The sequence below is a fragment of the Sarcophilus harrisii genome, chromosome 1 (genome assembly GCF_902635505.1).
Source record: "Sarcophilus harrisii chromosome 1, mSarHar1.11, whole genome shotgun sequence".
In the NCBI taxonomy this organism is placed as follows: domain Eukaryota; kingdom Metazoa; phylum Chordata; class Mammalia; order Dasyuromorphia; family Dasyuridae; genus Sarcophilus; species Sarcophilus harrisii.
In genome coordinates this window covers 612,459,150-612,484,371 of record NC_045426.1, presented here as the reverse complement: position 1 = coordinate 612,484,371, position 25,222 = coordinate 612,459,150, and the positions used below count along the sequence as shown (strand labels likewise).

The 25,222-nt window shown below is 35.6% G+C and overlaps 1 protein-coding gene across 1 annotated transcript in view; it reads left to right on the top strand.

Moving 5' to 3' along the window:
- The window catches only part of WASHC5 (WASH complex subunit 5), a 66,857-nt gene that overhangs the window by 28,909 nt on the left and 12,726 nt on the right, over positions 1 to 25,222 (top strand). The window contains exons 11-23 of the mRNA XM_003760377.4: positions 3,137 to 3,266; positions 5,457 to 5,569; positions 6,070 to 6,236; positions 6,331 to 6,406; positions 8,768 to 8,878; positions 10,823 to 10,963; positions 11,858 to 11,938; positions 13,820 to 13,921; positions 14,579 to 14,758; positions 16,331 to 16,455; positions 22,058 to 22,220; positions 23,049 to 23,151; positions 23,240 to 23,319. Of these exons, the coding sequence (XP_003760425.1) occupies positions 3,137 to 3,266; positions 5,457 to 5,569; positions 6,070 to 6,236; positions 6,331 to 6,406; positions 8,768 to 8,878; positions 10,823 to 10,963; positions 11,858 to 11,938; positions 13,820 to 13,921; positions 14,579 to 14,758; positions 16,331 to 16,455; positions 22,058 to 22,220; positions 23,049 to 23,151; positions 23,240 to 23,319 (1,572 nt within the window). The remainder of the gene's footprint in view (positions 1 to 3,136; positions 3,267 to 5,456; positions 5,570 to 6,069; positions 6,237 to 6,330; positions 6,407 to 8,767; positions 8,879 to 10,822; positions 10,964 to 11,857; positions 11,939 to 13,819; positions 13,922 to 14,578; positions 14,759 to 16,330; positions 16,456 to 22,057; positions 22,221 to 23,048; positions 23,152 to 23,239; positions 23,320 to 25,222) is intronic.

The window sequence follows — 25,222 nt, the reverse complement described above, 5'->3', positions numbered from 1 at the left end:
ACAGGTAGCTGCTATTAGTATCCATAGTTGAGGAAACTCTGCTCTCTTCTGAAATGTTCTATTTTGGTTGAAGCTACTACCATTCTTCCAGTCACCCAAGTTCACAATCTATCTTATTCTTTATTCCTTGATTTTACTCCATATTTTCAGTCAGTCACCAGGCCTTATTAATTTGACCTCCACAATATCCATTGCATCTATATCCTTCCCTGCACATAGATCCTCACCATCCTAACCCTAAATTCTGGCCTTCCTCACTTGTTGGGATTATTGTAGTAGCCTCCTAATTAGTCTCTTTGCTTCTAGTCTCACTTTTGTAGTCTATCTTCCATACATCTTATAAAGTGATATTAGCAAAGCATAGAATATTGACTGTGTTACTCCCCTGTTGAGTAATCTGTAGTGACTCCCTATTTCATCTAGAATTAAATACAAACTCCTGGGCTTATTGTTTAAAGCCTTTGCCACTTGGCTCCATTATGACTTTCCCTCCTTACTGTGCATAATTCCCTTTCACACACCCTGGATGAGCCCGTGACATTTTTGCTGTTCTCTACATTCAGCATTTTATCATCTTTCTCCATGCTTTTGCACAGGCTGTCTCCCCATGCTGGGAGTGCAGTCCATGTTCATCTTTTCCTCTGGGACTACGTTTTCTTCTCAGCTCAAGTACCACTTCCTATATGTTTGATACATCAATTCAGCAAGCATTTATTAAATGCCTAGTATGTTTCCACGCTTTCTTCATTGCACCAAGATACAAAAGTAGTCTCTATTCTCAAGGAACATATATTCTGTTTAGAGTAGATTAGTGGCATAGCCACATATATGCAAGTACAAAATATATATATGAGGTAATGTTGGTGGGGAGATGCTTGCAACTGGGGGAGCACAAACAAAAGCCTCATGCAAGAGACAGTGATTTTGAGCTGATGAGACAAGAGACAAAAATGTCTCGGTTCTCAAGGATCTTCCATTCCATTGGAGGAGACAAGGGATACAGAATAAATGCAGAGTTGTTTTTTGAGAGAAAGCACTAGCAGTTGGGGTAATCAGGAAAGAGATTTTTAAGATAGAATTGAAAAGGCAGCCATTATAAGGATGAGCAGCAGCCTGTCCAGAAGTGGGAAATGGAGTCTCACAACTATAAGAATTTGCTCTGTAAAGTGCAGGATGAGAAGTAACATATATAATGAGGCTGAAAAGATAAGTCTGGGTTGTGAAGGGATTTTTAAAAAAAATATATGTACATATCCTATTCCTATCCTGTCTATTCCTATAATACTTCTGTGTATCATGGTTTTTCAAGATTACTGATAGAGATTAAGTAACCCACATAGTCCAGTTTTCATTAGTCCGAGGTATGTCCATTGGTCCTGAGGACTAGAACTCTGAAAATAGTAAAATTCTTTCTCTTCATTTTCCTTGACTTTTAATGAGGTTTTGACCATTTGGTTCCATCCCAAAGAAAATCATATATTTTCTTCCTTTATCTGCTATTCCAATCATACAAAGAAATGGTCCCTTTTTTTTTTGATCTTCTACCGGGCTACCACCATAGCCACAAAAACTCTTAGTGTTGTCCTTAGCCATCATCAGGTTTATCTTATTTTGATCTTTAGTTTTTAACATAATATTCATTCAATACCATGCTATTTTTCTGTGTATAATATCAGAGATCTGTCCTCACATCTGTCTTCTGTACTCCATAGACAACCCTTTGTAACCTCTCTAATTCTGTATGTTCATCTGTATTGGGCTTGACAACTACAAAGACCCTTCTGATTCTGTGATCCTACATTTCTTTTTTAATTCTTTGTGTTCCCTGTGGATCTTTACTGGTCTCTTTAAATAATTCTACCTTTATTGGAATAATTTTCATTTGTTGTAACAGAAATTTATTTATGAGAACATTGGATTAGTGTCCCCAATGGAATTTTGGGTCATGGAATCCCTTTCATACATTCTGCTCAGTTTTCCCCCTATATTGTTTCATATACTAATTAGAGTATCTAAGATTCATTTCATTTCTGCTTCACCAATCAGTTCTTCCTAATAGGTCAGAATAGATCCACTGTAGCAATTTCTCCTGTAGATCTCTACCTTTTGAAGAATTACAGTATTTTATTAAAGCTAGTCAAGAATTTATCATTTCTTTTCTTATAAAAGAGAATTCTAACAGATAGCTCTGACATTGAAGCTTCCTTGCCTTAGTATCATTCTGTGCTCCTTTTTTGGGGTTTCCCCAGTTCATCTCTTCTTTCTTTTGATCTAATGACCTACTGTCTTCTCTCACTATAATATTCCTCTTCGTCCATTAACATTATCCACGTGTTGTTTACCATGCTTTCTTATCCTGGTTTATGGATTTCCTCACTTAAGTACATCCTCTTGCTGGATAGTTCTATCCCAAGCTTTTAATCTAATCTGTTACTTTTGGATATAGTATATCCTTTCATCACCATGTTTTACCCCTGAGTTATGTCTTATTATGTCATTATCTTTTATGTCAAGTGGGTCTCAGAGATACTTATGAGGCCAAATCTACCCACTTAATGTTTATCACTCTTTCTTTGCTCATCTTTGCAGCAACAGCCCCCGTGGTTCCTTGCCTAAAATTTTTTTTGTCATTTTCTTGGTCATTTCCTTATGTCGGCATCCTTTATTCTCCTGCCATATCATAAAGACTTTCCCACAATCCCAAGCAAAGTTCATTCCTGCCATAGAGTTTTTCTTCCTACTCCCACAGGATTTTTCTTCAGATGATTAGCTTTTGCTAACAAAGGAAATGATACAATTAAGCAATTTTAAAGTTAGAAAAAACCTTGGAGAAGCTATAATTCTAGACCCATATTTTCTATTTCATAGAGGAGGAAATTGAGATCCAAAGAGATCAGGTGAGGGCACAGAAAGTCAGATCCTAGACAGGAACTCATTTGCCATAGCAGATTCCCTACCTCCCAGCCTGCTAAGCTTTCTGCTACACAGTTCTGTCTGTGGAATAAAAGCAGCTTAAGTTGGGCTACTTTGAGAATATTTTTCCAATTAAAATGTGGGTTTCATTCAAGACTGTCAATAAAGCATTTAATATTAAGTTTCTCTTAACTACAAATGATTTTTCTACAATTCTTGCCAGATGTTCAAGCAGATGCTTTCAGAAAAGCAAGCCAAATGGGAACATCATAAGAAAGAAGGCTCTGAGAGAATGATGGAACTTGCTGATGTCTTTTCAGGAGTAAAGCCTCTAACAAGAGTGGAGAAAAATGGTAATTGTTTAAGAAGAGAATGTTGGTGCATTTGATATGTATGTGAGAATAATGTGAGTGCTAGAGAGCTGGCAAGACAGCAATCCCTTTGCTTTTTGTTTGTTTGTTTTTTTCATTTTTGCTGATCAGCTCTTGGCCATATCTTCAAATAGCAATTTCATGCCAACATTTCTCTTGATTTGTTAATCTATTTCATCACAGAAAAGTATTACAAGCAATTTTTGTCTTTAATCCCTGCACAATTCATTCATTCCGCATATAGCATCTAACATAAAACTCCACAAGTATTGAATGATTCTCAAATTTCAGATTTCACCACTTTTGCCTTGCCCATTAGGCAATTTATCTTCACATAATTGAGCAGTCTGCATTAGGACAAAAAAGGGACTGAAGACTGTTTTTTTAAAAGAATATTCCCAAATCTGAGCAAAAATAGTCAGTGGATTGATTGTGAGGCCCTTTGCTTACCTCAAGAAAATATATCTAGGAAAAAAAAAAAGTATCCCTTAAAACCACTCTTGAAGAAATATTTGTTCTTTCATATGTTAAGTCTTTTATCTTAAAGTCAGCATATGTTTCATACCAAAGTTATGGTCCAGTAAAATTGTATTTTTAAGTAATCTATATGTGTTTCTGAAGTATATGAGAGCCTTTTATACAGTTAGTGTGCACAATATATTTATGCCCATTTTATAGGACTTTCAACTTAGACTTATTCTTTTAGATGGTTAGTAGTTGGGAGTTCTAATAATTCAGTTTTATTTCCTTTTACAGGACTTTATAGGTCATAGAGTTAACCCCTAATTTGAAAAAAAAGCATTCTTATTTTACAGAAATACATTATTTAGAAAAGCGCTTACTAATATATTTTAATCCAGTAGAGCACACATGCATGCGTGCGTGTGCATGTGTGTGTGTGTGTGTGTGTGTGTGTGTTTGTGTTTATTTTTAACAGAGCCAAGCTGATTATTCTCTTAGTTCCTATTCTTTTTCTTATATTTCCAGTAGTATTCAGGGCCAACCTATCTATAATGTCAGTGTGACATATTCTTTTCCTTGCCTTAAGGAACTTCTAGTCCTCTGTTAAATCTTTTTTCCCCCAAGGGCAAAGATTTTATTACCCTGCTAAGAACAAAGGTTTTTTAGCAAGGAAATTTAGTAGTTAACAAGGGGGAAGACAAATTCCCTAGCAGTAACTAAATGAAGATGCCATTTAAGGGAATATACACAACATGGAATTACTCCATTGACTAGCAGGCTATCCCTAAAAGGGATTTATCACCCTAAAAGGAGTTAGTTATAACTAGGGAAAAGATTCCATGAGATGGGAATATGCATACTTGTCTTATTCTGAGAGGAAGTTAACAACCTAAAAAGAGTTAGATGTGACAAGGATAGTATGTCTTTGACTGGTAGGCTAACCATAAAAGGGATTTAGCACCTTCATTTGAATCTTTAAAATGGTACCTGCTAACTCTGAAATATTTTGTCAATGTTTTAAGCAGTGTAGAATACAAATTATAAGACTGACAATTATAAGGAAAGCACTTTGAAGATATGCTCCCAAAAATCAGATTATAAAAGGGAACTTTTATTTTACTATATCACATTCTCCACATCCAGATTTGTCTCATTATCATTCATCTATAAAATTTGAGTAGAAAGGGGACCTCAGACATCACCTAGCCCAATCTTGGTCCAACCTGACCAACTAGTCTCTCTGTATTACCTACACTATTGCCTCCTAAAAGATGTCACTGTCATTCTCCCTCTCTCTAATTGTGGCTTCCATCTAGACTGCTCCTCACCACATCTCCATCTTTACACATCTAATCTAGATTTCATGACACTGGTTAATTGCTGCCCCTGACAACTCTGCCCACTCTTAATTTTTCCCCTATCTCTCCTTCTCATAACATTTATTTTCTGTATGTATCACACATTTTGGAAATCATATTTTTAGGTAATTAATGTATTCTTCAAATTTTACTTCTAACTTGAATATAAATCTCTTTGAGGGCAAGAACCATACCATATAATTATTTCATAAATGTGAATGCCTAGTGTTGGGCATATAGTAAATGCTTAATCATGAACTGAATTGAGTTTAAACTGAAGAATATTTCAACATGTTGCAGCTAAAGGAATTACACATCTTCAGTAATGTTTCTTTTGTTTACTCATTATCAGAAAATCTACAAGCTTGGTTCCGAGAGATCTCAAAACAGATATTGTCTTTAAATTATGATGATTCCACTGCTGCAGGCAGAAAAACTGTGCAGTTAATACAGGCATTAGAAGAGGTAAGGAAAGTCTTTGCAGGACAACTGTGCAAATACCATGCCTTTTATACATAAACCAATTATTTTGTTTTATTCATTATTATTAAATTTAATAAGAGATAAGTACCAGCACCCTAAATATAAACCAGGGTTTATCTTTTATTAACAATCCTAAAAGTCTTCAGAAATTAAGAAGTTTTTTTTCCTAAATTAAATGAGATTATAAAAATGGTAGAATATTTGTTTTATGTATTTGTGCATGCTGCACAATTTAGTGACCAAGAGACCATTTCTATCTAGGTGCCCATGTCAGCATTTATTCATCACTTTATAACTTTGCTGATGTAATGATTTCTAAAATCATAATTTTAAATGTATTACCAAATAGATCTTATTAAGAGAGACTGTTACCATCATAAGGTGTGGACTATATTTAAATTTGTTTTCCAGGAAAATCAGCGCAGAAGAAAGCATTCATCATTTTTAGGGAAGTTAATGTTAAGTTTATTTCCATCACTCAGGTTCAAGAATTTCACCAACTAGAGTCCAATCTGCAAGTATGTCAGTTTCTTGCTGACACACGAAAGTTTCTCCATCAAATGATAAGAACGATTAACATTAAAGAGGAAGTCTTGATCACTATGCAGATAATTGGTGATCTTTCCTTTGCCTGGCAGTTAATTGACAGGTAATATGAATTCCTTCTCTGTTAACAAGACATCTGAATAACTTTTTGGCTGAAGAGTCTGACAGATGGTCTCATTACTGTGTAATTCTTTCAGTTTCACCTTCATCATGCAAGAAAGCATAAAGGTTAACCCTTCCATGGTCACTAAACTTCGAGCTACATTCTTAAAGGTAAGCAGAACCAAGGTGAGCAGTTTAATAATTAACCTTATCAATTCAGTCAGCCTTGGATTTTTTCCTCTTTAAAAATTCAGTTGTGTTGAATCTTTTTTTTTTCAGATTCCAAATTAACAGTTTTTCCACCAGAGATGGTTTCACAAGACATAAATATTTGTTGCTTAAATTAACATACAAAAATGAGAATTCCTTAGGAAATAATGTGTTTGATTGTAATGTGTTATTAAATATCAGTAAATGATATTTTATTATTTATTTAGATTTAATTTTAGATTTAAATTAATTATTTCAGTTTGTGAAATATTCTAATTTTTAGTCACTTTCTCTAAATCTTTATCAGGATTCTTTGTCTTGTTATTCCTATTAATTAAAAAAAAATTTAAAGTTTTATCTTGGGGCCAGGAGTTTATTTAAGCTGTTTATGTTCAAGAATTACATGTTAACAGAGTTAGGGTTTTCAATATATAAATACTGTAACTGTAGTTCTTTGGCTTATAAATATTAGGGTTAGCTTTAATAGTAGATTAGTTTTTCCCAAAGATGGAAGGATGATCTGATTAATTACTGTCTCAGGGTAGGAGGCAGAAGAGGGAAAGGAGGGTGGAATTTGAAACTTAGAATTTTTTAAATGCTAAAAAGAAAAAGGAAAATTTGATTTAGAAAAAAAAAAATAGTCTCTGTCAGCTTTTATGGTGGATATCCCATCTGTCATCATTAAATAGCATTTAACCTCTCCTTGCCACTCAGGACTTAGTCACTCATACTGCTGGTAAAACATGTCCCTTGCCATCTGCTGTTCAGAGAGACATTTTCAGCTACCCTGCTTCCACTCTTTTGAAACACAGAACCATAGATTTGGAATTGAAAGACTTAGATCAGAGGTCATCTAGACCAACTCAGATCTTAAGCACAAATCCTCTCATAACATCTATAAATGGTTATGGATTTGCATGCTTACATTGCAAATAAAATCATATTCTTCACAAAACTTGATAACTTTTTTCAAATTCACTTTATTTTTGAAGAAAGACTATATTCTAATGATGATTCTGCATTTACAGAGGATATGATTCTTAGAGAGCTAAAAAATTAAAACATTTTAATTTATATTTAAATGGAGCATAATAAAACTATTTCCCTAAACCATCTTTGACACTTAGAAAATTTTAGAGATTGTATAGGCACATAATCTTATATTCGTTGATTGTCTGCATTTTTTTTCTTTTATTTTCATTGTCACTAATTAATTTCTTTTACCATTTCATTTTTTTTTTTTGAGAGAAAAGGGAAGATGAGCTCAGAACTTAAGAAAATGAAAAATCTCCTTCTCCTCTCATATCTAAGCAGCTGAAAATCAATAGCATTGATATCAAGATATAAGTTTGTCTAGTATATCTAAATTCCCAATTCTATAAATATGTTTCCTTAAAATGTAGCCCTGTGAAAGTTGAATGCCTTTGCAACAAAAATACAAAATTCAACCTATTATTTCAAATTATAGTAGATACAATCATATAACTTACACTTCTTATAACTAACTGTCTTTATAAAACTAAAATTGGAAAAATTCCTTTTGAATTTAGTCAAAAATATGAAGAGAATTCATTTAAGATGTAATGTTTTTTGGTTTGGCTGGGGATAAGATTGTTTATATGACTTTTTGGCCAATCTCGACTTTGTAATTAATTCAGATAAGTTAGGAAAGAATAGAGAAGTCTTTCCTCCCCACTCTATTGAAGGATCTTTCTTTCTTCTATAGACTATAGTCTATGGACACCTTCAAAGTATAGTAGCCATGGCACACCCAGTTCCCTGACAAGACAATCCTAAATCTGCCTATTTCTCCATGGCTCTCACCCTGCCAAGTTGTTGACCCATTCTTCTATTCTTCTTTCAACCTTTGTTCCTGTAGTTCTTGAGTTCAGACCTCCCCACTTTCTCTCCGCCCCCGGGCTTTTAAAACCTCTTCTCTTTTCTCTGTAAGTGTTAATCTCTATTCCTCTCTCAATTCTATTCTCAGTTTGATCTAGAAATTGTACCTGATCTTCATGATTAACTTTGCATACTCATGGCTTGGTGTAGGCTAAATGCATAACCAGTGCACTGGAGGAAAGGAACATTCATTTTGAAGAAACTGATTTTTCTGGAGATTCCTTCCCATTAGCCATAGGTTAAAATTATAAGAAAAAATGCAGAGGCAACTGCTGGATAACTGAAACAGCTAGGCAATGTAGTGCAGACTTGAAATTAGGCAGAGTTGAGTTCAAGTCCTACCTCAGACATTTACTGAGCAGGGCACCCACTTAATCCCTTCCAGCCTCAGTTTCCTTATCTCTGATCTTCCTTTCTTTTCAGCTTGCTTCTGCCCTTGATTTGCCCCTGCTTCGCATCAATCAGGCAAATAGTCCTGACCTCCTCAGTGTATCCCAGTATTATTCTGGAGAGTTGGTTTCCTATGTAAGAAAGGTAAGAAGTTACTATTCTGTATTTTTTGTTATATAATAACCATTTTAATTATTAAATGAGTGAAAAATACCCTGTAAAAATAAGCCAGAGTCTATTCTTCATGAAGCACAGTGATTTTTTTTTTTTGAGTGGCATGACAACAATTGCTTTGTTTCCTATTCAGAAACTTTCAGTGGCTAAAATGTGTTAGGCAGAATAGAGAAAACACTAGCCTGCAGAGGACCTGGGGTCAGTTGCCACCTTGGATGTTTACTGCCTGTATTACCCTATATCTCCTTGGGTTGCCATTGCTTTATCTGCAAAATGAGGGAGGAGGACAAATTGGCTTCAGAGTCCCTTTTCAGTTCTCAATTTCTGATCATGACAACTCTTACTACTTATCCCTCCTCCCTTAGGCTTCCCCATTTGTCTCCAACCTTTCCAATTTGATCTCAAATTCCTCCACTTTATATCATCTGGACTCTAAGCACACAGGACTACGCCCTACTCATCCTTCCCTTAAAATAGTCCTAGACTTTCCCCTTTCATTCCTTTGCTCAAAATGTTGTATTATCCCTCATTTACATTGTATTTCTTTTATACATATGTGGCATGTCTCTCCTGTTACAATGTTTGAGGGTAAGGGACCATGTGTTTGCCATTCTTTGTGTCCCCAGTGCTTAATAAATATGCTTATTGACTGATTGACTGCCCTCAAGCAGCTTAATTTTTATTGGGGAATTATAACTTGAATACAAACAAATATATTACAGAGAAAATTGAGGATGGGTAGATTGTTAATATCTAGGTCAGGGAGGGAAGGAATCAGGGCAGAATTTATAGAGCTGATGGTAACTTAATTGAACTTTGTTGAAACATAAGGATTCTGAGAGAATGATAATGGGGAATATCCCAAAGAACAAATGTTTTGTGGGATTGTGGAAAGCAGGAAATGGAGTATTTAATTTGGGGGATAGCTTGTACCCCAATGTAGCTGGAAAAGAGTGAATCAGAGCAGCATTTGATGATGCCCAACTGAAATTCAGAAAAGATGAAGGATGGCTATCTACATTTGGAAGTTATCTACATAAAAATGATACTTTTGATCTTGGAAGGTTCAAGGTCCTGGAAAAGGGTATGTGGAAGGAGAGAAGTGGACAGGCCCAGAACAGACCTCTGGGGAAACTCCCTCTTTAGGGACAGGAAATGGAGTTTGAGAAGGAATAGTCAGAAAAATAGGTGGAGAACCCAGATTGTGTAGCATTGTAGAAGAGGAGGGCTAATGGAGAAGGGTGGGACAGAGAGAGGATCACCAACTGAAATGTCAAAATGTCAAGGACAATCAGAATCAAGAAAAGATCCTCACATTCAACAGATAATTGATCAGCAGATTTAAGAGGTCATTTACTAGCTTGAAGAGAGAAAGGTTATGGACAGCAGAGAGGGTCGGAAACAAAATTTCAAAGGACTGAAAAGTGAGTGGGTGGCAAAGAAGGGATAGCAGAAGTAGATTTTTCTATGAATTTAGCAGTGAAAGGAAGGAGAGACTTAAATTATAGTTTGAAAAGATGGGTATGGTTAGGGTCACATGGGATTTTTTAAAGGCTGGATAAACCAGTACATGTTGTAGATACTGGTGAAAGAGCAAGTATATAGTGAGTGAGTGACATTAGAAAGAGAGTTTGAATATATGTGAGAGATAATCAGCAGTGGAAGAGATGGGAGGAGAGGTGATTCAGGGCACAGGCAAATTGATTTTACACAAAGAAAGAGCCATCTCTTCCTTAGAGACAAAAGTAAAGAAGGGAAAGATAAGAGAGTGGAGGGAAGCTATAAGATATATATGATTGGGGATAAGATGAAATTTATGGCAGATAGCCCCTCCTTTCATCTTAAAAAAGATATTCTGTGACCAGGGCTAGCGACTCAAACGCTTTTTTCCCCTTTATTTCTTCTTTTAAAAAGGTTTTGCAAATTATTCCAGAAAGTATGTTTACTTCTCTTCTGAAGATCATAAAGCTTCAAACCCATGATATCATCGAAGTGCCTACCCGGCTAGACAAAGACAAGCTAAGAGACTATGCTCAATTGGGCCCACGCTACGAGGTGCGTTTGACATTCAAAGTTTTGCATTTTGTGTTCAGGACCAGACTTAATAATATCATCTCCCTACCATCCAGTGGGATTTTAGCCTTCTGTCACATACACATGAAAATCCATCTTGATTCTAAAGAAGAGTGATTCCTCCCCATCACCTAGCCAGCCCCTTGCATGATCTCATAGCCTGGTGGAAACCTTCATCTTATTATTATTACCCAGTTTTCTCAGAGTTGGTTTTAAGCTCCTTTGCTTCTATTCAGTTATCAGTGGAGGCTCATCACAGTCCTCTACATGAGCTTTCCTTAAAGAAGATTACTGAATTTTTTGTTCAGCTTCAGCTTAAATATTCTCTGAAGGCTAAATAGATGGTCCAGTCTATACTGACTTTTCTACCTAGATTCAACCTACACTTAAAACCAAAGGTTTTAAAAGCTAGATGAAGGGAAAGTTGGGAATGAAACTATGATTCTTGTTAAGTATTCACATTAATTCATTGAAAACTCAGTTACTCATCTGGTCTTCCTCCCTACTCCCAAGTGTCAGCATTTGAGACAGGGTCCTCACGCCTTCCTTTTTTGTTAAATTGCTTTTATGTTCAGAGAAGAAGTTAGAAGACCTAAAAGGAAAAGAGCATTTTCCAGTCCAATTCTCTCCTTTATGGAGTAAGAACCAAGACCCAGAGACAAACATTTCACTTAAATGTCCTCATCACATTCAAACAGTAGGTGGTCAGAACAGTCCTGGTATCCAGTCTGGCCTTGTTATTGTCAGTTCAGCCAAAGAACAAAGAGAAAGGCACCCACCTCACTGTTTACTTCAGATCCTCAGCTGATCATTGGTGTTTCTTTTGCTTTCTTTAAAAATGGCTTCTCTTATTTATCTTGTTTCTTTCTATTAAAGGTCGCCAAGCTTACCCATGCTATTTCCATTTTTACTGAAGGCATCTTAATGATGAAAACTACTTTGGTTGGTATTATCAAGGTAATAACCTCTTGAGGACTCTTTCTTATCTTCACAGTCTTCCCATCTACTTGCCCAGGAATAGAAAACTGTCACAACTTACAGAGTACAGCCCATTCCATTCTTTGTGCAATGGCTCACTTTGCTGTTTTAACGCTTCTGTGTGTCTTCAAGATTGGAAATTAGGAGATGAAAGTCCTGGCTCCATTGTTTCACTGTGGGATCTTGTTCATGATTTTCTTTGTATGTTGACAATGAAAAGGGACAGTAAGGCTTTGTTTTGTAATTTGCTTAAAGTTGGTCTTCTATATCTGTTCATAAAATAGCATCATGTATTACTTCAGAAGCTATCTGGATATTGGAGTAACTGTTTTTTGTATTCCCTGAAAAAAAGAGAAAATATCTTTAGTCCCTTACATTGAAGAATAATAATGACAATCATTATGCTGAATAGACATTTTTATTTACATAGTTTCCACTGATTTATTCATTTTGTAATCATTTATTGAATGACTACTTTGTGCAACATATGGTATAGACACTTAATCAAGGTATAGTCCTTGCCTTCATGAAGTTTAAAGTTTAGTTCAGGGTCAGGAGAGGGAGAGGAAGGGGAGAAAAGGGGGGAGAGGGAAGAAGTGCAATCCATTCATAATCCATCAGTAAATATTTATTAAATGCCTCTTATAACTTAAGCACTGTGCTTGGCACAAAGAGTAATATGCATAAAGAAGGAAGCAATAAAATGTGGGAAAAGACAGATATGGCAAAACAGCAAGACTGGAAAGTGGCTCCAGAACAAGGAAGTGTCAACTATCCCTGAACTTTGATTTGATAAGGTTGCATTAGGGATATTGTACTCAGTTCAAATTGCCAAAAGACTCTGACGAAGGAGAAGATATCTAAGATACCTGGAATGGTGGGGACTGGAAAACTATCATTGAAGGAATTGGAAGCATTTGGTCTAGAGAAGAGAAGACTAAGGACCATAAGAGCTGAGCTCAGTTATTTAAAAGGCTGATTAGACTTATTCTTGCCAGCCCCAGAGGTCAGAACTGGGAACAGTGGATTAGAATTGCAGAGAAGCAGTTCAAGGCAGACTGAAGGGGGAAAATCTCCCTAACAATTAAAGCTGCCTTAAGTGGAAGAACCGCCTTAGAAAGAAATGGGTTCTCCTAGGAGACTAGAAGTCTTAAAGCAATTGCTGCATGATCACTTGTGGGGTTGTTATAAAAGGAATTTTCAGGCAGTGGTGGAAATAGCTTCCAAGGTCCCTTCAGACCCTGAGAATTAATGAATGTAGGAGATTATTTGCTTCTGTTGTCTTCCTAACCATAGCTACAAGTTACATAGCACAAATTAGAAAGACAAACTAGTAATTCTCTGAGAAAAGAACATGCTGAGTCTTCGAAGCAGTCCACTGCACACACACACCCTGATAGTCCGTATACAGGTTTGACTTCCTCCTAAAGTACATTGATTTGACAAAAAAAAAAAAAGTATATTACTCTGAATGCTACTCTTCTAAGCACAGATCCATTTCCTTTGTTACTTCCAGCTACCCTCCTGCAGTGCCAAGATTAGAGGCTTGTTCATTTTTTCTTTAAAGTAATTATTTATCAAATTTAATCATTAAGATTGATAACTTATAATTATGAAATAGTAATTATGACATTTTCAGAACAAATTAAAATCTCATTAAAGGCAGGCACCTTCCAAGTATCATCTATCAATGTGCCTATGTTCCCCCCAAAAAACAAATCCCAAATTAGTAATTGGTTAAGGACAAAAGCTTAGAGTCTTCAATTATGAGTCCTTCTAGAAGTTGCTCTCTATTAAAGTTCTTAAAAATTTTGTCTTCATTTTCCCAACTCATTTGTCACTTTTCTGGTTCTGACTTAGGTGGACCCAAAGCAGTTATTGGAAGATGGGATAAGGAAAGAACTGGTAAAACGTGTTGCTCTTGCTCTTCATAAGGGACTCATCTTTAACCCTCGAGCCAAGGTACCATTAGTACAGTCTAAAATAGTCCCTTTTCTATATGTACCACAAAAATATGCAACCAAAATTATCCATTCATATTTTAATGCCTCATTTTAAAAAAGAAAGAATTATTTCCTCCCCTCACTTGTAGTTTAGTCCACCTATATTCAGCTTTTGAAATAAAACTTAAAATTCAGAAAAATCATTCATAGTTAAAGGCTTCTTGGGCTCCTAAAGGACCTTGCTTTGTCTTAGCTTAGAGAATGTGATTCATTATCTCAAGAGAGGGACCCAGAATTGACAAGCAAAAAGTATTTTAAATATATTGTTTTAAATGTTTAAGATTAATATGAAATTAGCAAGTGGTTTCTTTACTAAATTAGCCTTAAAAATAAGTTATAAAAACTGCCAGCCTTCACTAAATTTTTTCAGACCATCTTTTACATCATAGGTAAAGTAGTAAAAAGGAATGAAACCAAAATTCTTTTCTACTCACCAGATGACTGTTGTTCCCTAACATGAATTAAAGAGTAGCTTTTCCCAAAGTTGTTTTAGCTTTGTATGCTTGTTAAGGAGTCATTTAACATCACCTCTACATTTTCTTTTATATTGATATAAATCGGAGTAAAACATACAACCTATCCCATTTAATGGACTTAATTTTTCTTCTTTGCATAGCCAAGTGAACTGATGCCCAAGTTGAAAGACATGGGAGCCACCATGGATGGGTTCCATCGTTCTTTTGAGTATATCCAGGACTATGTCAATATTTATGGTCTCAAGATTTGGCAGGAAGAAGTATCTCGTATTATCAATTATAATGTGGAGCAAGAATGCAATAACTTCTTAAGAACAAAGGTATTTAATTTATAGGCTGATGATTTGTTTCGTCAGATTTTGTATATGTCAGAACCTTAATGATACATAAACTTAAGGATCTCAGAAATTCCTTCCTAGAAAAACTAGAATGAAGGGTCAGCATCCAGCCAGGAAGGGGAAAAAGGAATGGAGCACTGATAGAAAAGTTGGAAGGGAAGTAACTATAAAGTAGCTGTATCTTCAGGGTCCACTAGACCTAGTATCGAAGCCAGATAGACTAAGCAAAACAATAGTCTCCTCCACCTTTGCCCTCTAGTAGGCCAGGACTGGATTAGAGGGTGTATGCTTTGTGACTTTGGGCAAATCTTTAAACTTCCAGAGCCTTACTTTCTCTATGTAAAGAATAAGAATTTATACTGTTTGTCCTTTGGTGTCCCAGATAATATGATTTTATGATCATCCAAACTAGATTCTACTGGAAGAAGAAAAAAGAACAAAAAATATATTGTGAAGGCATAAGAGAGGCAAGGATATATGGGGCTAGAGCTTCAAGACTTGGAATCAGGAATAGCTCAGATTTAAATCTTAATCAGTAAAATTTATTAAGGACCTACCAGTTTTATGACTTAAGCAAATCATCTCCTAAATCTCTCCAAATTTGTTTTCTCACTTGTAAATGAAGCTAATGATATGTGAAGTATTTAACCTACCAAGGTTATTGTAAGGATCAAATGAAATAATGTATTTATAAAATACTGTCAAAACCTTAAAATTGTGTATAAATGTCAACTATTATTATTATTAAGGAACAGGATGCAGCAACTCATTGAATATGGGAGTATCTAAAGATTATTGTGAGATATCATCATTTAGATTCAGAGAATGATGATGCCCATAATAGGGAAAGAAAAAATGAGCAAGATTTGGTTTTGAATCGTCATGAGAAGGGAGAATATCGTTATTTCAATTTTAGAAAGATTGAGTTTGGATTGATAAGACTGATGTATAAATGTACTTTTAGATCTAGGAGAGAGGATAAAGCCTGAGATATTTATTTGGGAATCACCATGTAGAATGAGAGAAGCCATTGAAGAAGATAAGTTTACCTAGAGCTGTTAGATAAAAACTTTAGGTTGCACAAGATCCTCCAATAACCTATTCTATAATTTTAACAATTACATAGTCAGGATTAAACTATAAGTAGAATTGAACTTTATCATGGGTAATGGTTACAAGCATATACTTAAACTACTTCCACAGGATAAGCATTAATATTAATATAACACATTGAGAAAGATAATGAGATAGGATAGAATATAGATAGGATGTTGAGATAAATATTGAGAAAGATGTATATTCAAAGGACAAAAATTGCATTTCTCTGACCAAAATAGTTAATCCTTCCCCAATCTAATAAGAGACTATAAGGCTACATAAATTTGCAGGGTTTTTTCCCTTGTCTATACAGAAAGTATAATGTATGTTTTTGCACTGTTACACTGATTTGGACTTTGGAAAAGACTTTGAACAAAAGGAGCATTTATTCGTACTATTCAAGAAGAAAAATCTAACTCACCTAATCCAAAATATGCATACTACTTTCATTTTTAGATTCAAGATTGGCAAAGCATGTATCAGTCTACTCATATTCCCATACCAAAATTTACTCCTGTTGATGAATCCGTAACTTTTATTGGTCGACTCTGCAGAGAAATACTAAGGATTACAGACCCCAAGTAAGTATATTTGAGCTGTACTGAATCTTGAGCACCCTGGATAATTTAAAACTCTTCGCATAATGAGGAAAAGCCCTGGATTTGGACATATAAGTTCAAATATTAGCCCTATACTAAATGATCAGGAGCAAGTCACTTAATTTCTCTAATCATCAGTTTGCTTTCTGTAAATTGGATATAATGCTTTTAGCACTTCTATTTCACAATATTATGACTAACACCCTTTATACCTTAAAGCACCATATAAATGTATAAATTTATAAAATACAAAAATAATAAGTGTATGCATCCATATAGAGGACAGGTATAGTTAAACCCTTGTTTTATGTATCTAGATTACATGCTTTCCCAAGTTCCTTAAAAATCACACTCCCTGGCAGAAATCTTTGTGATTGTTCAGAATGCTCTGAGAATAATCTTTCTTTGTTTTTACACCATTAGTCAAATACACTTAGAAATACTTGAGAAATTCACCATTTATCTGGGGGCTTCCCATGGATATGGATGGTTTTGGTTCAATCCCTTCAGTATCTTCTGATGTCTTTCCTTTCCTTTCCCATCAGAATGAACAATGACTGGGTCACTAGGATTTTGTTCTGAAGAGTCCTTGATGCCCCTTGTACAGTGAAGGTCCCCATTCTTTCTCTTTTGTCAACTAGTTCATTTGTCAGTTTTTAATACAAAATAGTAAGACCTTTTCTTTAATCCCTTCACTTTTCCAAAAAGTAAAATTGTAATTTAAAAAAAGTTAAGAATTTTTTAGCCAGTCTACTCTCACTAATAATTCTCATTTTTGTAAATCTCTGGAATAACATATCACAACTGGCATTTACATAGATGCTGGTCAAGCTAGCTTCTTGACTCAGCTGCACACATCCAAATGTGAAGATCGTGTATTTTAAGATCAGCACGCATAGAGATTGTAATTTGCAGTGATCCCACTATCCATTGATTTGATCCATCAGTGCATCTTGGATAGACACTAATTGAACAATCAACTGGGTTTAGGATTGAGTCGAAGTAAGAGAGTTCAACTAGATTTTATTTGGGAAATCAGACAAGGCTTTGAACAATCTCAGGCTGCTCTAGATGACACAGTAGTTGGAGTCTTAGATCTAGAGTCAGGAAGACCTGAGTTCAAATTCAACCTCAGAGACTTACTAATTTTGTGATGACCCTGTGAGAAAGTCACTTAATCTATTTGTCTTAGTGACAAAAGCTCATTTAAGTTTATGCTTTTCTATATTCTCCATTAACATAATTTCCTTCTAAGGCACAATAATATTTCATTATATTCATGTACCTGGCTTTGTTTCTTCCCCAAATGATAGGCATCTAGTTTGTTTCTAGTTCTTTGCTACAAAAAGTCCTACTAAAACCATTTTGTTGTACATGGGCTTTTCAGTCTTTAACCTCCTTTAATCCTGTGCCTAAGACTATCTGGGTCAAAAATTACGAACCTTTTAATAGTTTTCTTAGTGTAATTCCAAATGGCTTTCCAGAATAGCATCACAATTGTACCAACTCTGCCTTTCACAATCCCTCCAACATTGATTATTCCCATCTTTTGTCCTCATTGACAGTTTGCTAAGTTTAAAGTAAAACTACCTAAAGAGAGCTGGAACTCTGAAAAGGTGTACTTGAATCCAGAACAGCAGAGTACTTAAGACTAAGTACCTATTCAATGTGATATAATGGTTCTATAAACATATACTTAGATGATATGGTGAGGTGATCACTCTCCTCAGGATTGGCGCCTATTGAATATAGTATAGTGAGATAATTGTAGAGAAGGATTGGAGGGATGAGGGAGAGAGAGAGAGTCTTTCTGCCACAGCTCATTCAGCAGGGAAAATTTCAGGCTCCAGACTCCAGAGTCCAGGATCCATCTTGGACAAGCCGTATGGCAGTTTGCTTGCCTCCTTCACGTCTCCTCCTAAAGACCAAGGACTTTGATCCTGAGGCCCTCCAGAGAGCTAGCCCAGACATTATAAATACCCATCTTCTTAATCCTAGTATTCTCCCAGGGAGGCTTTATGATTGTAAATCATTGAAAGCTATCAACTCCAAAAAATTAGAACTGTGCATTACCTAAAGGGCATGGGTGAACATAAATAGGATGCAGCATTCTTTTTATGTCCCCATCTCCTAGTAGAATACTTTGTACATTCAGGCAGATGATTAATAAATGTTCACTGATTCAAATTATTGACAAGATATCAGGATGGAAATTATCAGGAAAGCACACAATTGGAAAAGTCAATAAACTAGTTATGTCACAAGAGTGAGCGATAATAGATAGATGACTTGAGTGTTGCCCTTATACCCCTTTATGTTAAAAAAAAAAAAAAAAAAAAAAAAAAAAACTTGCAGGAAACCTTATGGATCCCTTACAATGATTTATGAGAGAACATGTACAGGAATTATACAAAATGAGATTGTGGGATCTATGCCCTTGGAAGAAATAATCATGTCTTGTGGGTTTGTAGATTTACTGAAATAGTAATGTTTTCTATAAAGGTTTATGGTGTGCAAAAAACATATTCCTCCCGATAGTTCCAGAGAGAGAGAACAACTATTATCTTTATTTTATAGATGGAGAAACTGAGGCTCAGAAAGGTGAAATGATTTGGCCCTCTCACTTAGTTGCATTTCATTAACAAGCATTCCTTAGAGACCTAATATATGCCAGACATTATACAGGCACCGGGGATACAATGGTGAGGACGAAATGGAATATAGGGACTGGATCCATGATTTGTCCAGATGAAGAAGTGTAGCCTATGTAGATTGGCACCCACTGCCTGCTAATTTTAATATTAGAAAATGGCCTAGACTGTTGAGAGGTTAAGTGACTTGTCTGATGTCATATGGGGGAAGGGAACAAGCATTTCTTAAATTCCTACTATGTGCTTTTCACTGTGTTGCTCTTTCCAAGGAGACTTAAACCCAGTTGTTTCTGGCTTGGAAGCCAGTTTTCTCTCTACTATGTCACACTTGCTCTTTTAAATACAAAGTTCATGCAAAATAAATACAAAAGACATTTATAAGGGGAGGATACTAGTAGCTGGGGGCAGGGAAAGGGACAAAGATGAGGAAAGGCTTTATGTAGAAGGTAGCCAGTGATTGGATATGCCAGAGAAGGGAAAGTTGAAGGAATCAAGGACATTGCCAAGGTTGGTAACTCAGAGTTCTGGAAGAATAGGGGTGACGGAAAAAGGGAAGTTGACAAGACAAGGGGGCTTATCCTCAGGAACATTTGAACACAGGTCTCCTGGTTTGTGGCCCATTGTCTTTTTACCATAATACATTGGCTCTTAGTACAAGCACCACTCCCAGAATCTTCATTTGGTCAAAATAGAGAACAGCTGATTGAACAATCAGAAGATTAGGGAGTTTCGTGAATGTACAATATTATCTTGAGTACTTAAGGCATTGTGATTTTAATAAAATACCCTAGTGGTTGCCCAAACCCAAAGTGTGTTGATGCATAAATTGATCTACTTTACAGAGTACATTTCTAGTGAAGTACCCTCAAGGTTCGTCCTTGACCCTTTCATTTCAGAGTTTTTCTTATGGATTGATCTAATGACAGTAATGGTAGATTTAGCACAAATAACTAATGTATTGGATGCCAGGATCTGGATCTGAAAAAACTCTTAAACCTAAAATGGAGGACCAAAGGGAACAAGTTGAAATTTAGCAAGATAAATTTAAAATCATCCTGTGGAATGCAAAAATCTGACTTCAGGTTTTAGGCCTCACTGATGCCTTTTCATAACTGGGATCTTCAACCCCAGGGCTCTTTTGCCTTGAATTCTTTGCTAAATTTTCCTATCCCAGAACCTTGGCTCAAGATACGGAGTCCTAGCATCCCTAATGGGTCTTTCTATCTCTAGAGGTGACATATCTCTTAGTCCTAGCTGACATTCTTCTGGAGTGCTTTAATGTTGACAAAGTGTCTTACATACATTATCCTATGGTCAGTGAACATCTAAAAAAGGAAGGGATGATTCAGCCCAGAAAGATGTAAGAACAGGTCACAGACCACCCTGACTTCCTCTTTTGATAAAGTTTCTAAATTGGTAGATCAGGGAGTGGTGAAAATATAATCTGTCTAGACTTGAGCAAACGTTTGACATAAAAAATTTTTAGAATTGTAGAGGAGAAGAAGAAATGTGGACAAGCCAATAATAAAGTTTGACCTATTCAGATATGGTTGAATAGTCTGAATCAAAGAGTAGTTGTTAGCAGGGTAACCAAGCGATTTTGGACTTGATCCTGTGCTGTTGAAGAGATAATTGGCACATACCACTTTTTCATTTGCTCTAAAACTGAGAGTAGAAGAATAAATAGTTAACGCACTGGATGAATAGACTCAGGATCCAAAAGAGATCCCTCATAGTGCAGTAGAAATGTCAGTTTTAGAATTAAAGGGCCTGAGTACCACAAGGCTCTACTTTCTCACCGGCCTTTTTATATTTAGGTATGGGGCTGTGGGGAGGTTTATAGTATATTTTAGGCTACAAATCTCTCTGTTGCAAAAGATTCGGCTGACATAATTCCAAAGCACCAAGTCAGTTCATTCTATTGATCACATCAGCAATATGATGTAAGTCAAATGAATAAAGAGTTGTGTGGTGGTAAAATAGTCAACAGAAGAAGTATGAGAATAATGGATTGTAAAAGAATAACATATAAAAATAGTATGATAGAAATTTAGGTCATAACATGGAGCAACCACGACAAGCCATCCCACATAGATTGCAAAGGTTTGCTATTTTTTTAAAGTAACTAGCTTCATGGGCTCAAGCAGATACAACATAGAAGACAGTCACACTTAATGAGCAATCTTCATTTCAGTGTACACAAATTTTAAAATCTCAGGGGAGTGAGAGGCAGGGCAGAATTTGTGGAATCCACCTGACTGAGCAGGTCCCAGAATCGTCTAAAGATATGCTATTCAAGATCTGAGAGATTATCTTCTCAGAGGTTGGAAAACCAAATTGATAGGCTGATTTAAGACTTTCACCTCATATCATTGAGGCAATAGAGGCCCTATAAAAACAGGACAGTCTGAGACAAATGACATGATTATGATTTTCATTTTAATAATTCCTGAGAATAAGCTAATTGAGTTCAAATCATGCCTGATTTTTTTTTTCTGCTTTCAAGTAGTTGTGTTTAATTTGGACTGTTATAAATATGATAAGTCAAGGTTTATCACTATGTCTTTTTTTTTTTTTTTTTTTTTTTTTAATAGCCTTTTATTTACAGGATATATACATGGGTAACTTTACAGCATTAACAATTGCCAAACCTCTTGTTCCAATTTTTCATCTCTTACCCCCCCACCCCCCCCCCTCCCCTAAATGGCAGGATGACCAGTAGATGTTAAATATATTAAAATATAACTTAGATACACAATAAGTATACATGACCAAAACATTATTTTGCTGTACAAAAAGAATCAGACTCTGAATTATTGTACAATTAGCTTGTATCACTATGTCTTAATTTCTAAAATCTCTATGGAATTCAGTTAACCTTAAAATTCTTGTGTCCATTTTTGGTTTTGGTTTTGTTTTGTTTTGTTTTCTAGAACAACTTGTTATATTGATCAGCTGAACACTTGGTATGACTTGAAGACTCATCAGGAAGTCACCAGCAGCCAGCTTTTCTCAGAAATCCAAACCACTTTAGGCACCTTTGGGCTGAATGGGTTGGACAGGCTATTGTGTTTTATGATTGTTAAAGAATTGCAGGTGAGACTGACTTGAAATCCCACTTGTCCTCCCTCCATGTAAAAGTCTGTAATGCTGAATGAATGACTAGAAATTTCTTTTTTTTTTTTTAATTTCTATATCCTGTTTCATAGAATTATCCATGAAAACAAATGGATATTCCCAGAATCTATTTAATTACATTTCAGTTTTTATAAACAAAATATTTTGTTTTGTGAGACATAGAAATCTTACATGTTAGAAAATGGTGAGCCTCCCTTTCAGGGATCTTCCTAATAAAAGGTGTTACTGCCTACTTTCTTCTGTATTCCAAACGGTAAATAAAAAGCAGTGTGGTATGGGGTAGCTAGGTGGTGCAGTGGATCAAGCACCAGTCCTGAAGTCAGGAGGACCCGAGTTCAAATGTGACCTCAGACACTTAACACTTCTAGCTATGTAATCCCAGTTGCCTCAGCAAAAAAAGAAAAGAAAAGAAAAAGCAGTGTGGTATAGCAAAAAGCAAGCTTGGCTGAAACCCTGGCTCTGGTTCCAACTTTGTGTGTGACTTTCAGCAAGTTATTTCCTCTCTTAGGGCTTTACTTCTCTCAACTGTTTAAAAAAAAGAGAGAGAGAAGAAGGAAGGGGGGAGGGGAGAAGGAAGAAAAGAGGGTTGTACCAGGTGAACTGGAAGTTCCCTTCAAATGTTACTATTTTAAGTTCAATGATTGCTCTGTCATAACTACAAGTTTTTTTTTTTTTTTTTTAAGTTTCTTATATACCTTAAGAATAAAATAGTTTTATTTTTGTAATTTCCATAGTGTTCAGGGTTTTGGTCATTTTCTTTTTTCTGTTTTAATTTGCTTTCTGTAGAATTTCCTCAGTATGTTTCAGAAAATTGTTCTCAGAGACAAAGCTGTTCAGGATACCTTAAAAGCCCTCATGAATGCAATCAGTCCCCTAAAAGGCATTGTAGGTAAGAGCCTTTCATCTGATTTACCAGCAAGCCTAATGTCCTCATCTATCTGATTTTCTAACTAGCTGATTGTGTCTTAACTTTCCAGCAAATGCAAATAAAACTTATTTTTCTGCCATTGCCAAAACTCAGAAAATTTGGACATCATATCTTGAGGCTATTATGAAGGTAAGCATGTTTACAAATTAAGCATCAGGTGGCCTTTTTCCCTCCCTTTAACATATATTATATTTATTCTATACTTGAGGATTCTGTATTCTCACAAAGACTTTACTTTCCTGTTATTTAAAGTAACTCGATGTCACCATCCTTCTTTCACTCCTCTCTCTGGAGCCATTCTTATAGTTGGCTCATTCTTGTTTTCTTCAGAACACTTTTATTCTTTTTTTTTTCTTTTTTTAATTTATTAAATTTAATAGCTTTTTATTTTTCAAAATACATGCAAAGATAATTTTCAGCATTCACCCTTGCAAACCCTTTTATTCCAAATTTTTCTCCTTCCCTTCTCTCTACTCTCCTCCCCTAGATAGCAAGTAATCCAACATAGGTTAAACATATTATTCTTCTAAACATATTTCCATATTTATCATACTGCACAAGAAAAATCAGATCAAAAAAGGGAGAAAAAAAAGCAAGCAACAAAAAATAAAGGTGAAATACTGTGCTGTGATCCACCATAGTCCCCATAGTCTTCTCTCTAGATGCAAATGACTCTCTTCATCACAAGTCTATTGGAATTAGCCTGAATCACTTCATTTTTGAAAAGAGCCACATTTGGGCTAGATGGAGCAGTGGATAGAGCACCAGCCCTGAAGTCAAGAGGACCCAAGTTCAAATCTACCCTCAGACACTTAACAAGTGTCTAATTGTGTTACCCTGGGAAAGACACTTAACCCCAATTGCCTCAGAAAAAAAAAAAAGCGCCACATCATCAGAGTTGATCATCACATAATCTTGTTGTTGCTGGCTACAATGTTCTCTTAGTTCTGCTCGCTTCACTCAGCATCAGTTCATGTAAGTCTCTCCAGGCCTCTCTGAAATCATCCTGCTGATCATTTCTTATAGAACAATAATATTCCATAATATTCATGTACCATAACTTATTCAGACATCCCCCAACTGATCCATTCAGTTTCCAGTTCCTTACTACTACAAAGAGGGCTGCCACAAACATTTTTGCACATGTGTCTCCTTTTCTCTTTTTTATGGTCTCTTTGGGATACAGGCCCAGTAGAAACACTGCTGCATCAAAGTTTTTGTGCAATTTGATAGCCCTTTGGATATAAGAATATTTCTTTTTTTTTTAAAGAATGTACTTTTGCAGCTGTGATGACAGAAATGATAGTCATTTACTTCTCTTCCCCTTACTTTGTAATGAGGTAATCTAGTAAAGATGTATGTTAAACCAGTTTGCTGAGTTACAGAACCAAACATTTGTATATTGGAATGGGATATACAGCTCATTGTGTATGTAGACATTAGGAATCTAAGCTTTTTTAAACATGAGTTGTCTTTTGTTAACACAATACACTATGTTGGGTATAGACTAAGAAAAATAAAAGTGAAGAGGATTATTTGACATTTCTGAATCTGACTTGTTTTTGAACATTATTAATGACCTGCTTATTTTACAACTCTGACAGTCAGAGTGGTACCCAACATTCTTCTAAGGGGAACAACGTGATGAGATGGAAAGAACCCAGGATTTGGAGAGAGAGCACCATGGCTCAAACTCCAGTTCTGCCAATTTATTTCTTGTGTAACCTTAGGCAAAGTCACATCATCTTTCTGAGCCTCAGCTTTGTCATCTTTAAAATAAGGTATTGGGCTAGGTTCTCTCTATGGCCCCCTTTCTGAGCTAGATACTCTCTTCTATATTCTAGTCTCTTGTTTTGTGTGTCTGCCTTATAAGTATACTTTGTTCTTGACATTCAAATAAAGTTGCTTCTTTTTAGAAACGTTATGATCTATCCCAACATTGTCTCACTGGAGTTTCATATAAAATTCTTTTTTTTTTCCTTATGTACATATATTTTAAAAGGAACAACAGTGATTTGGCGGGGGTGTTTTG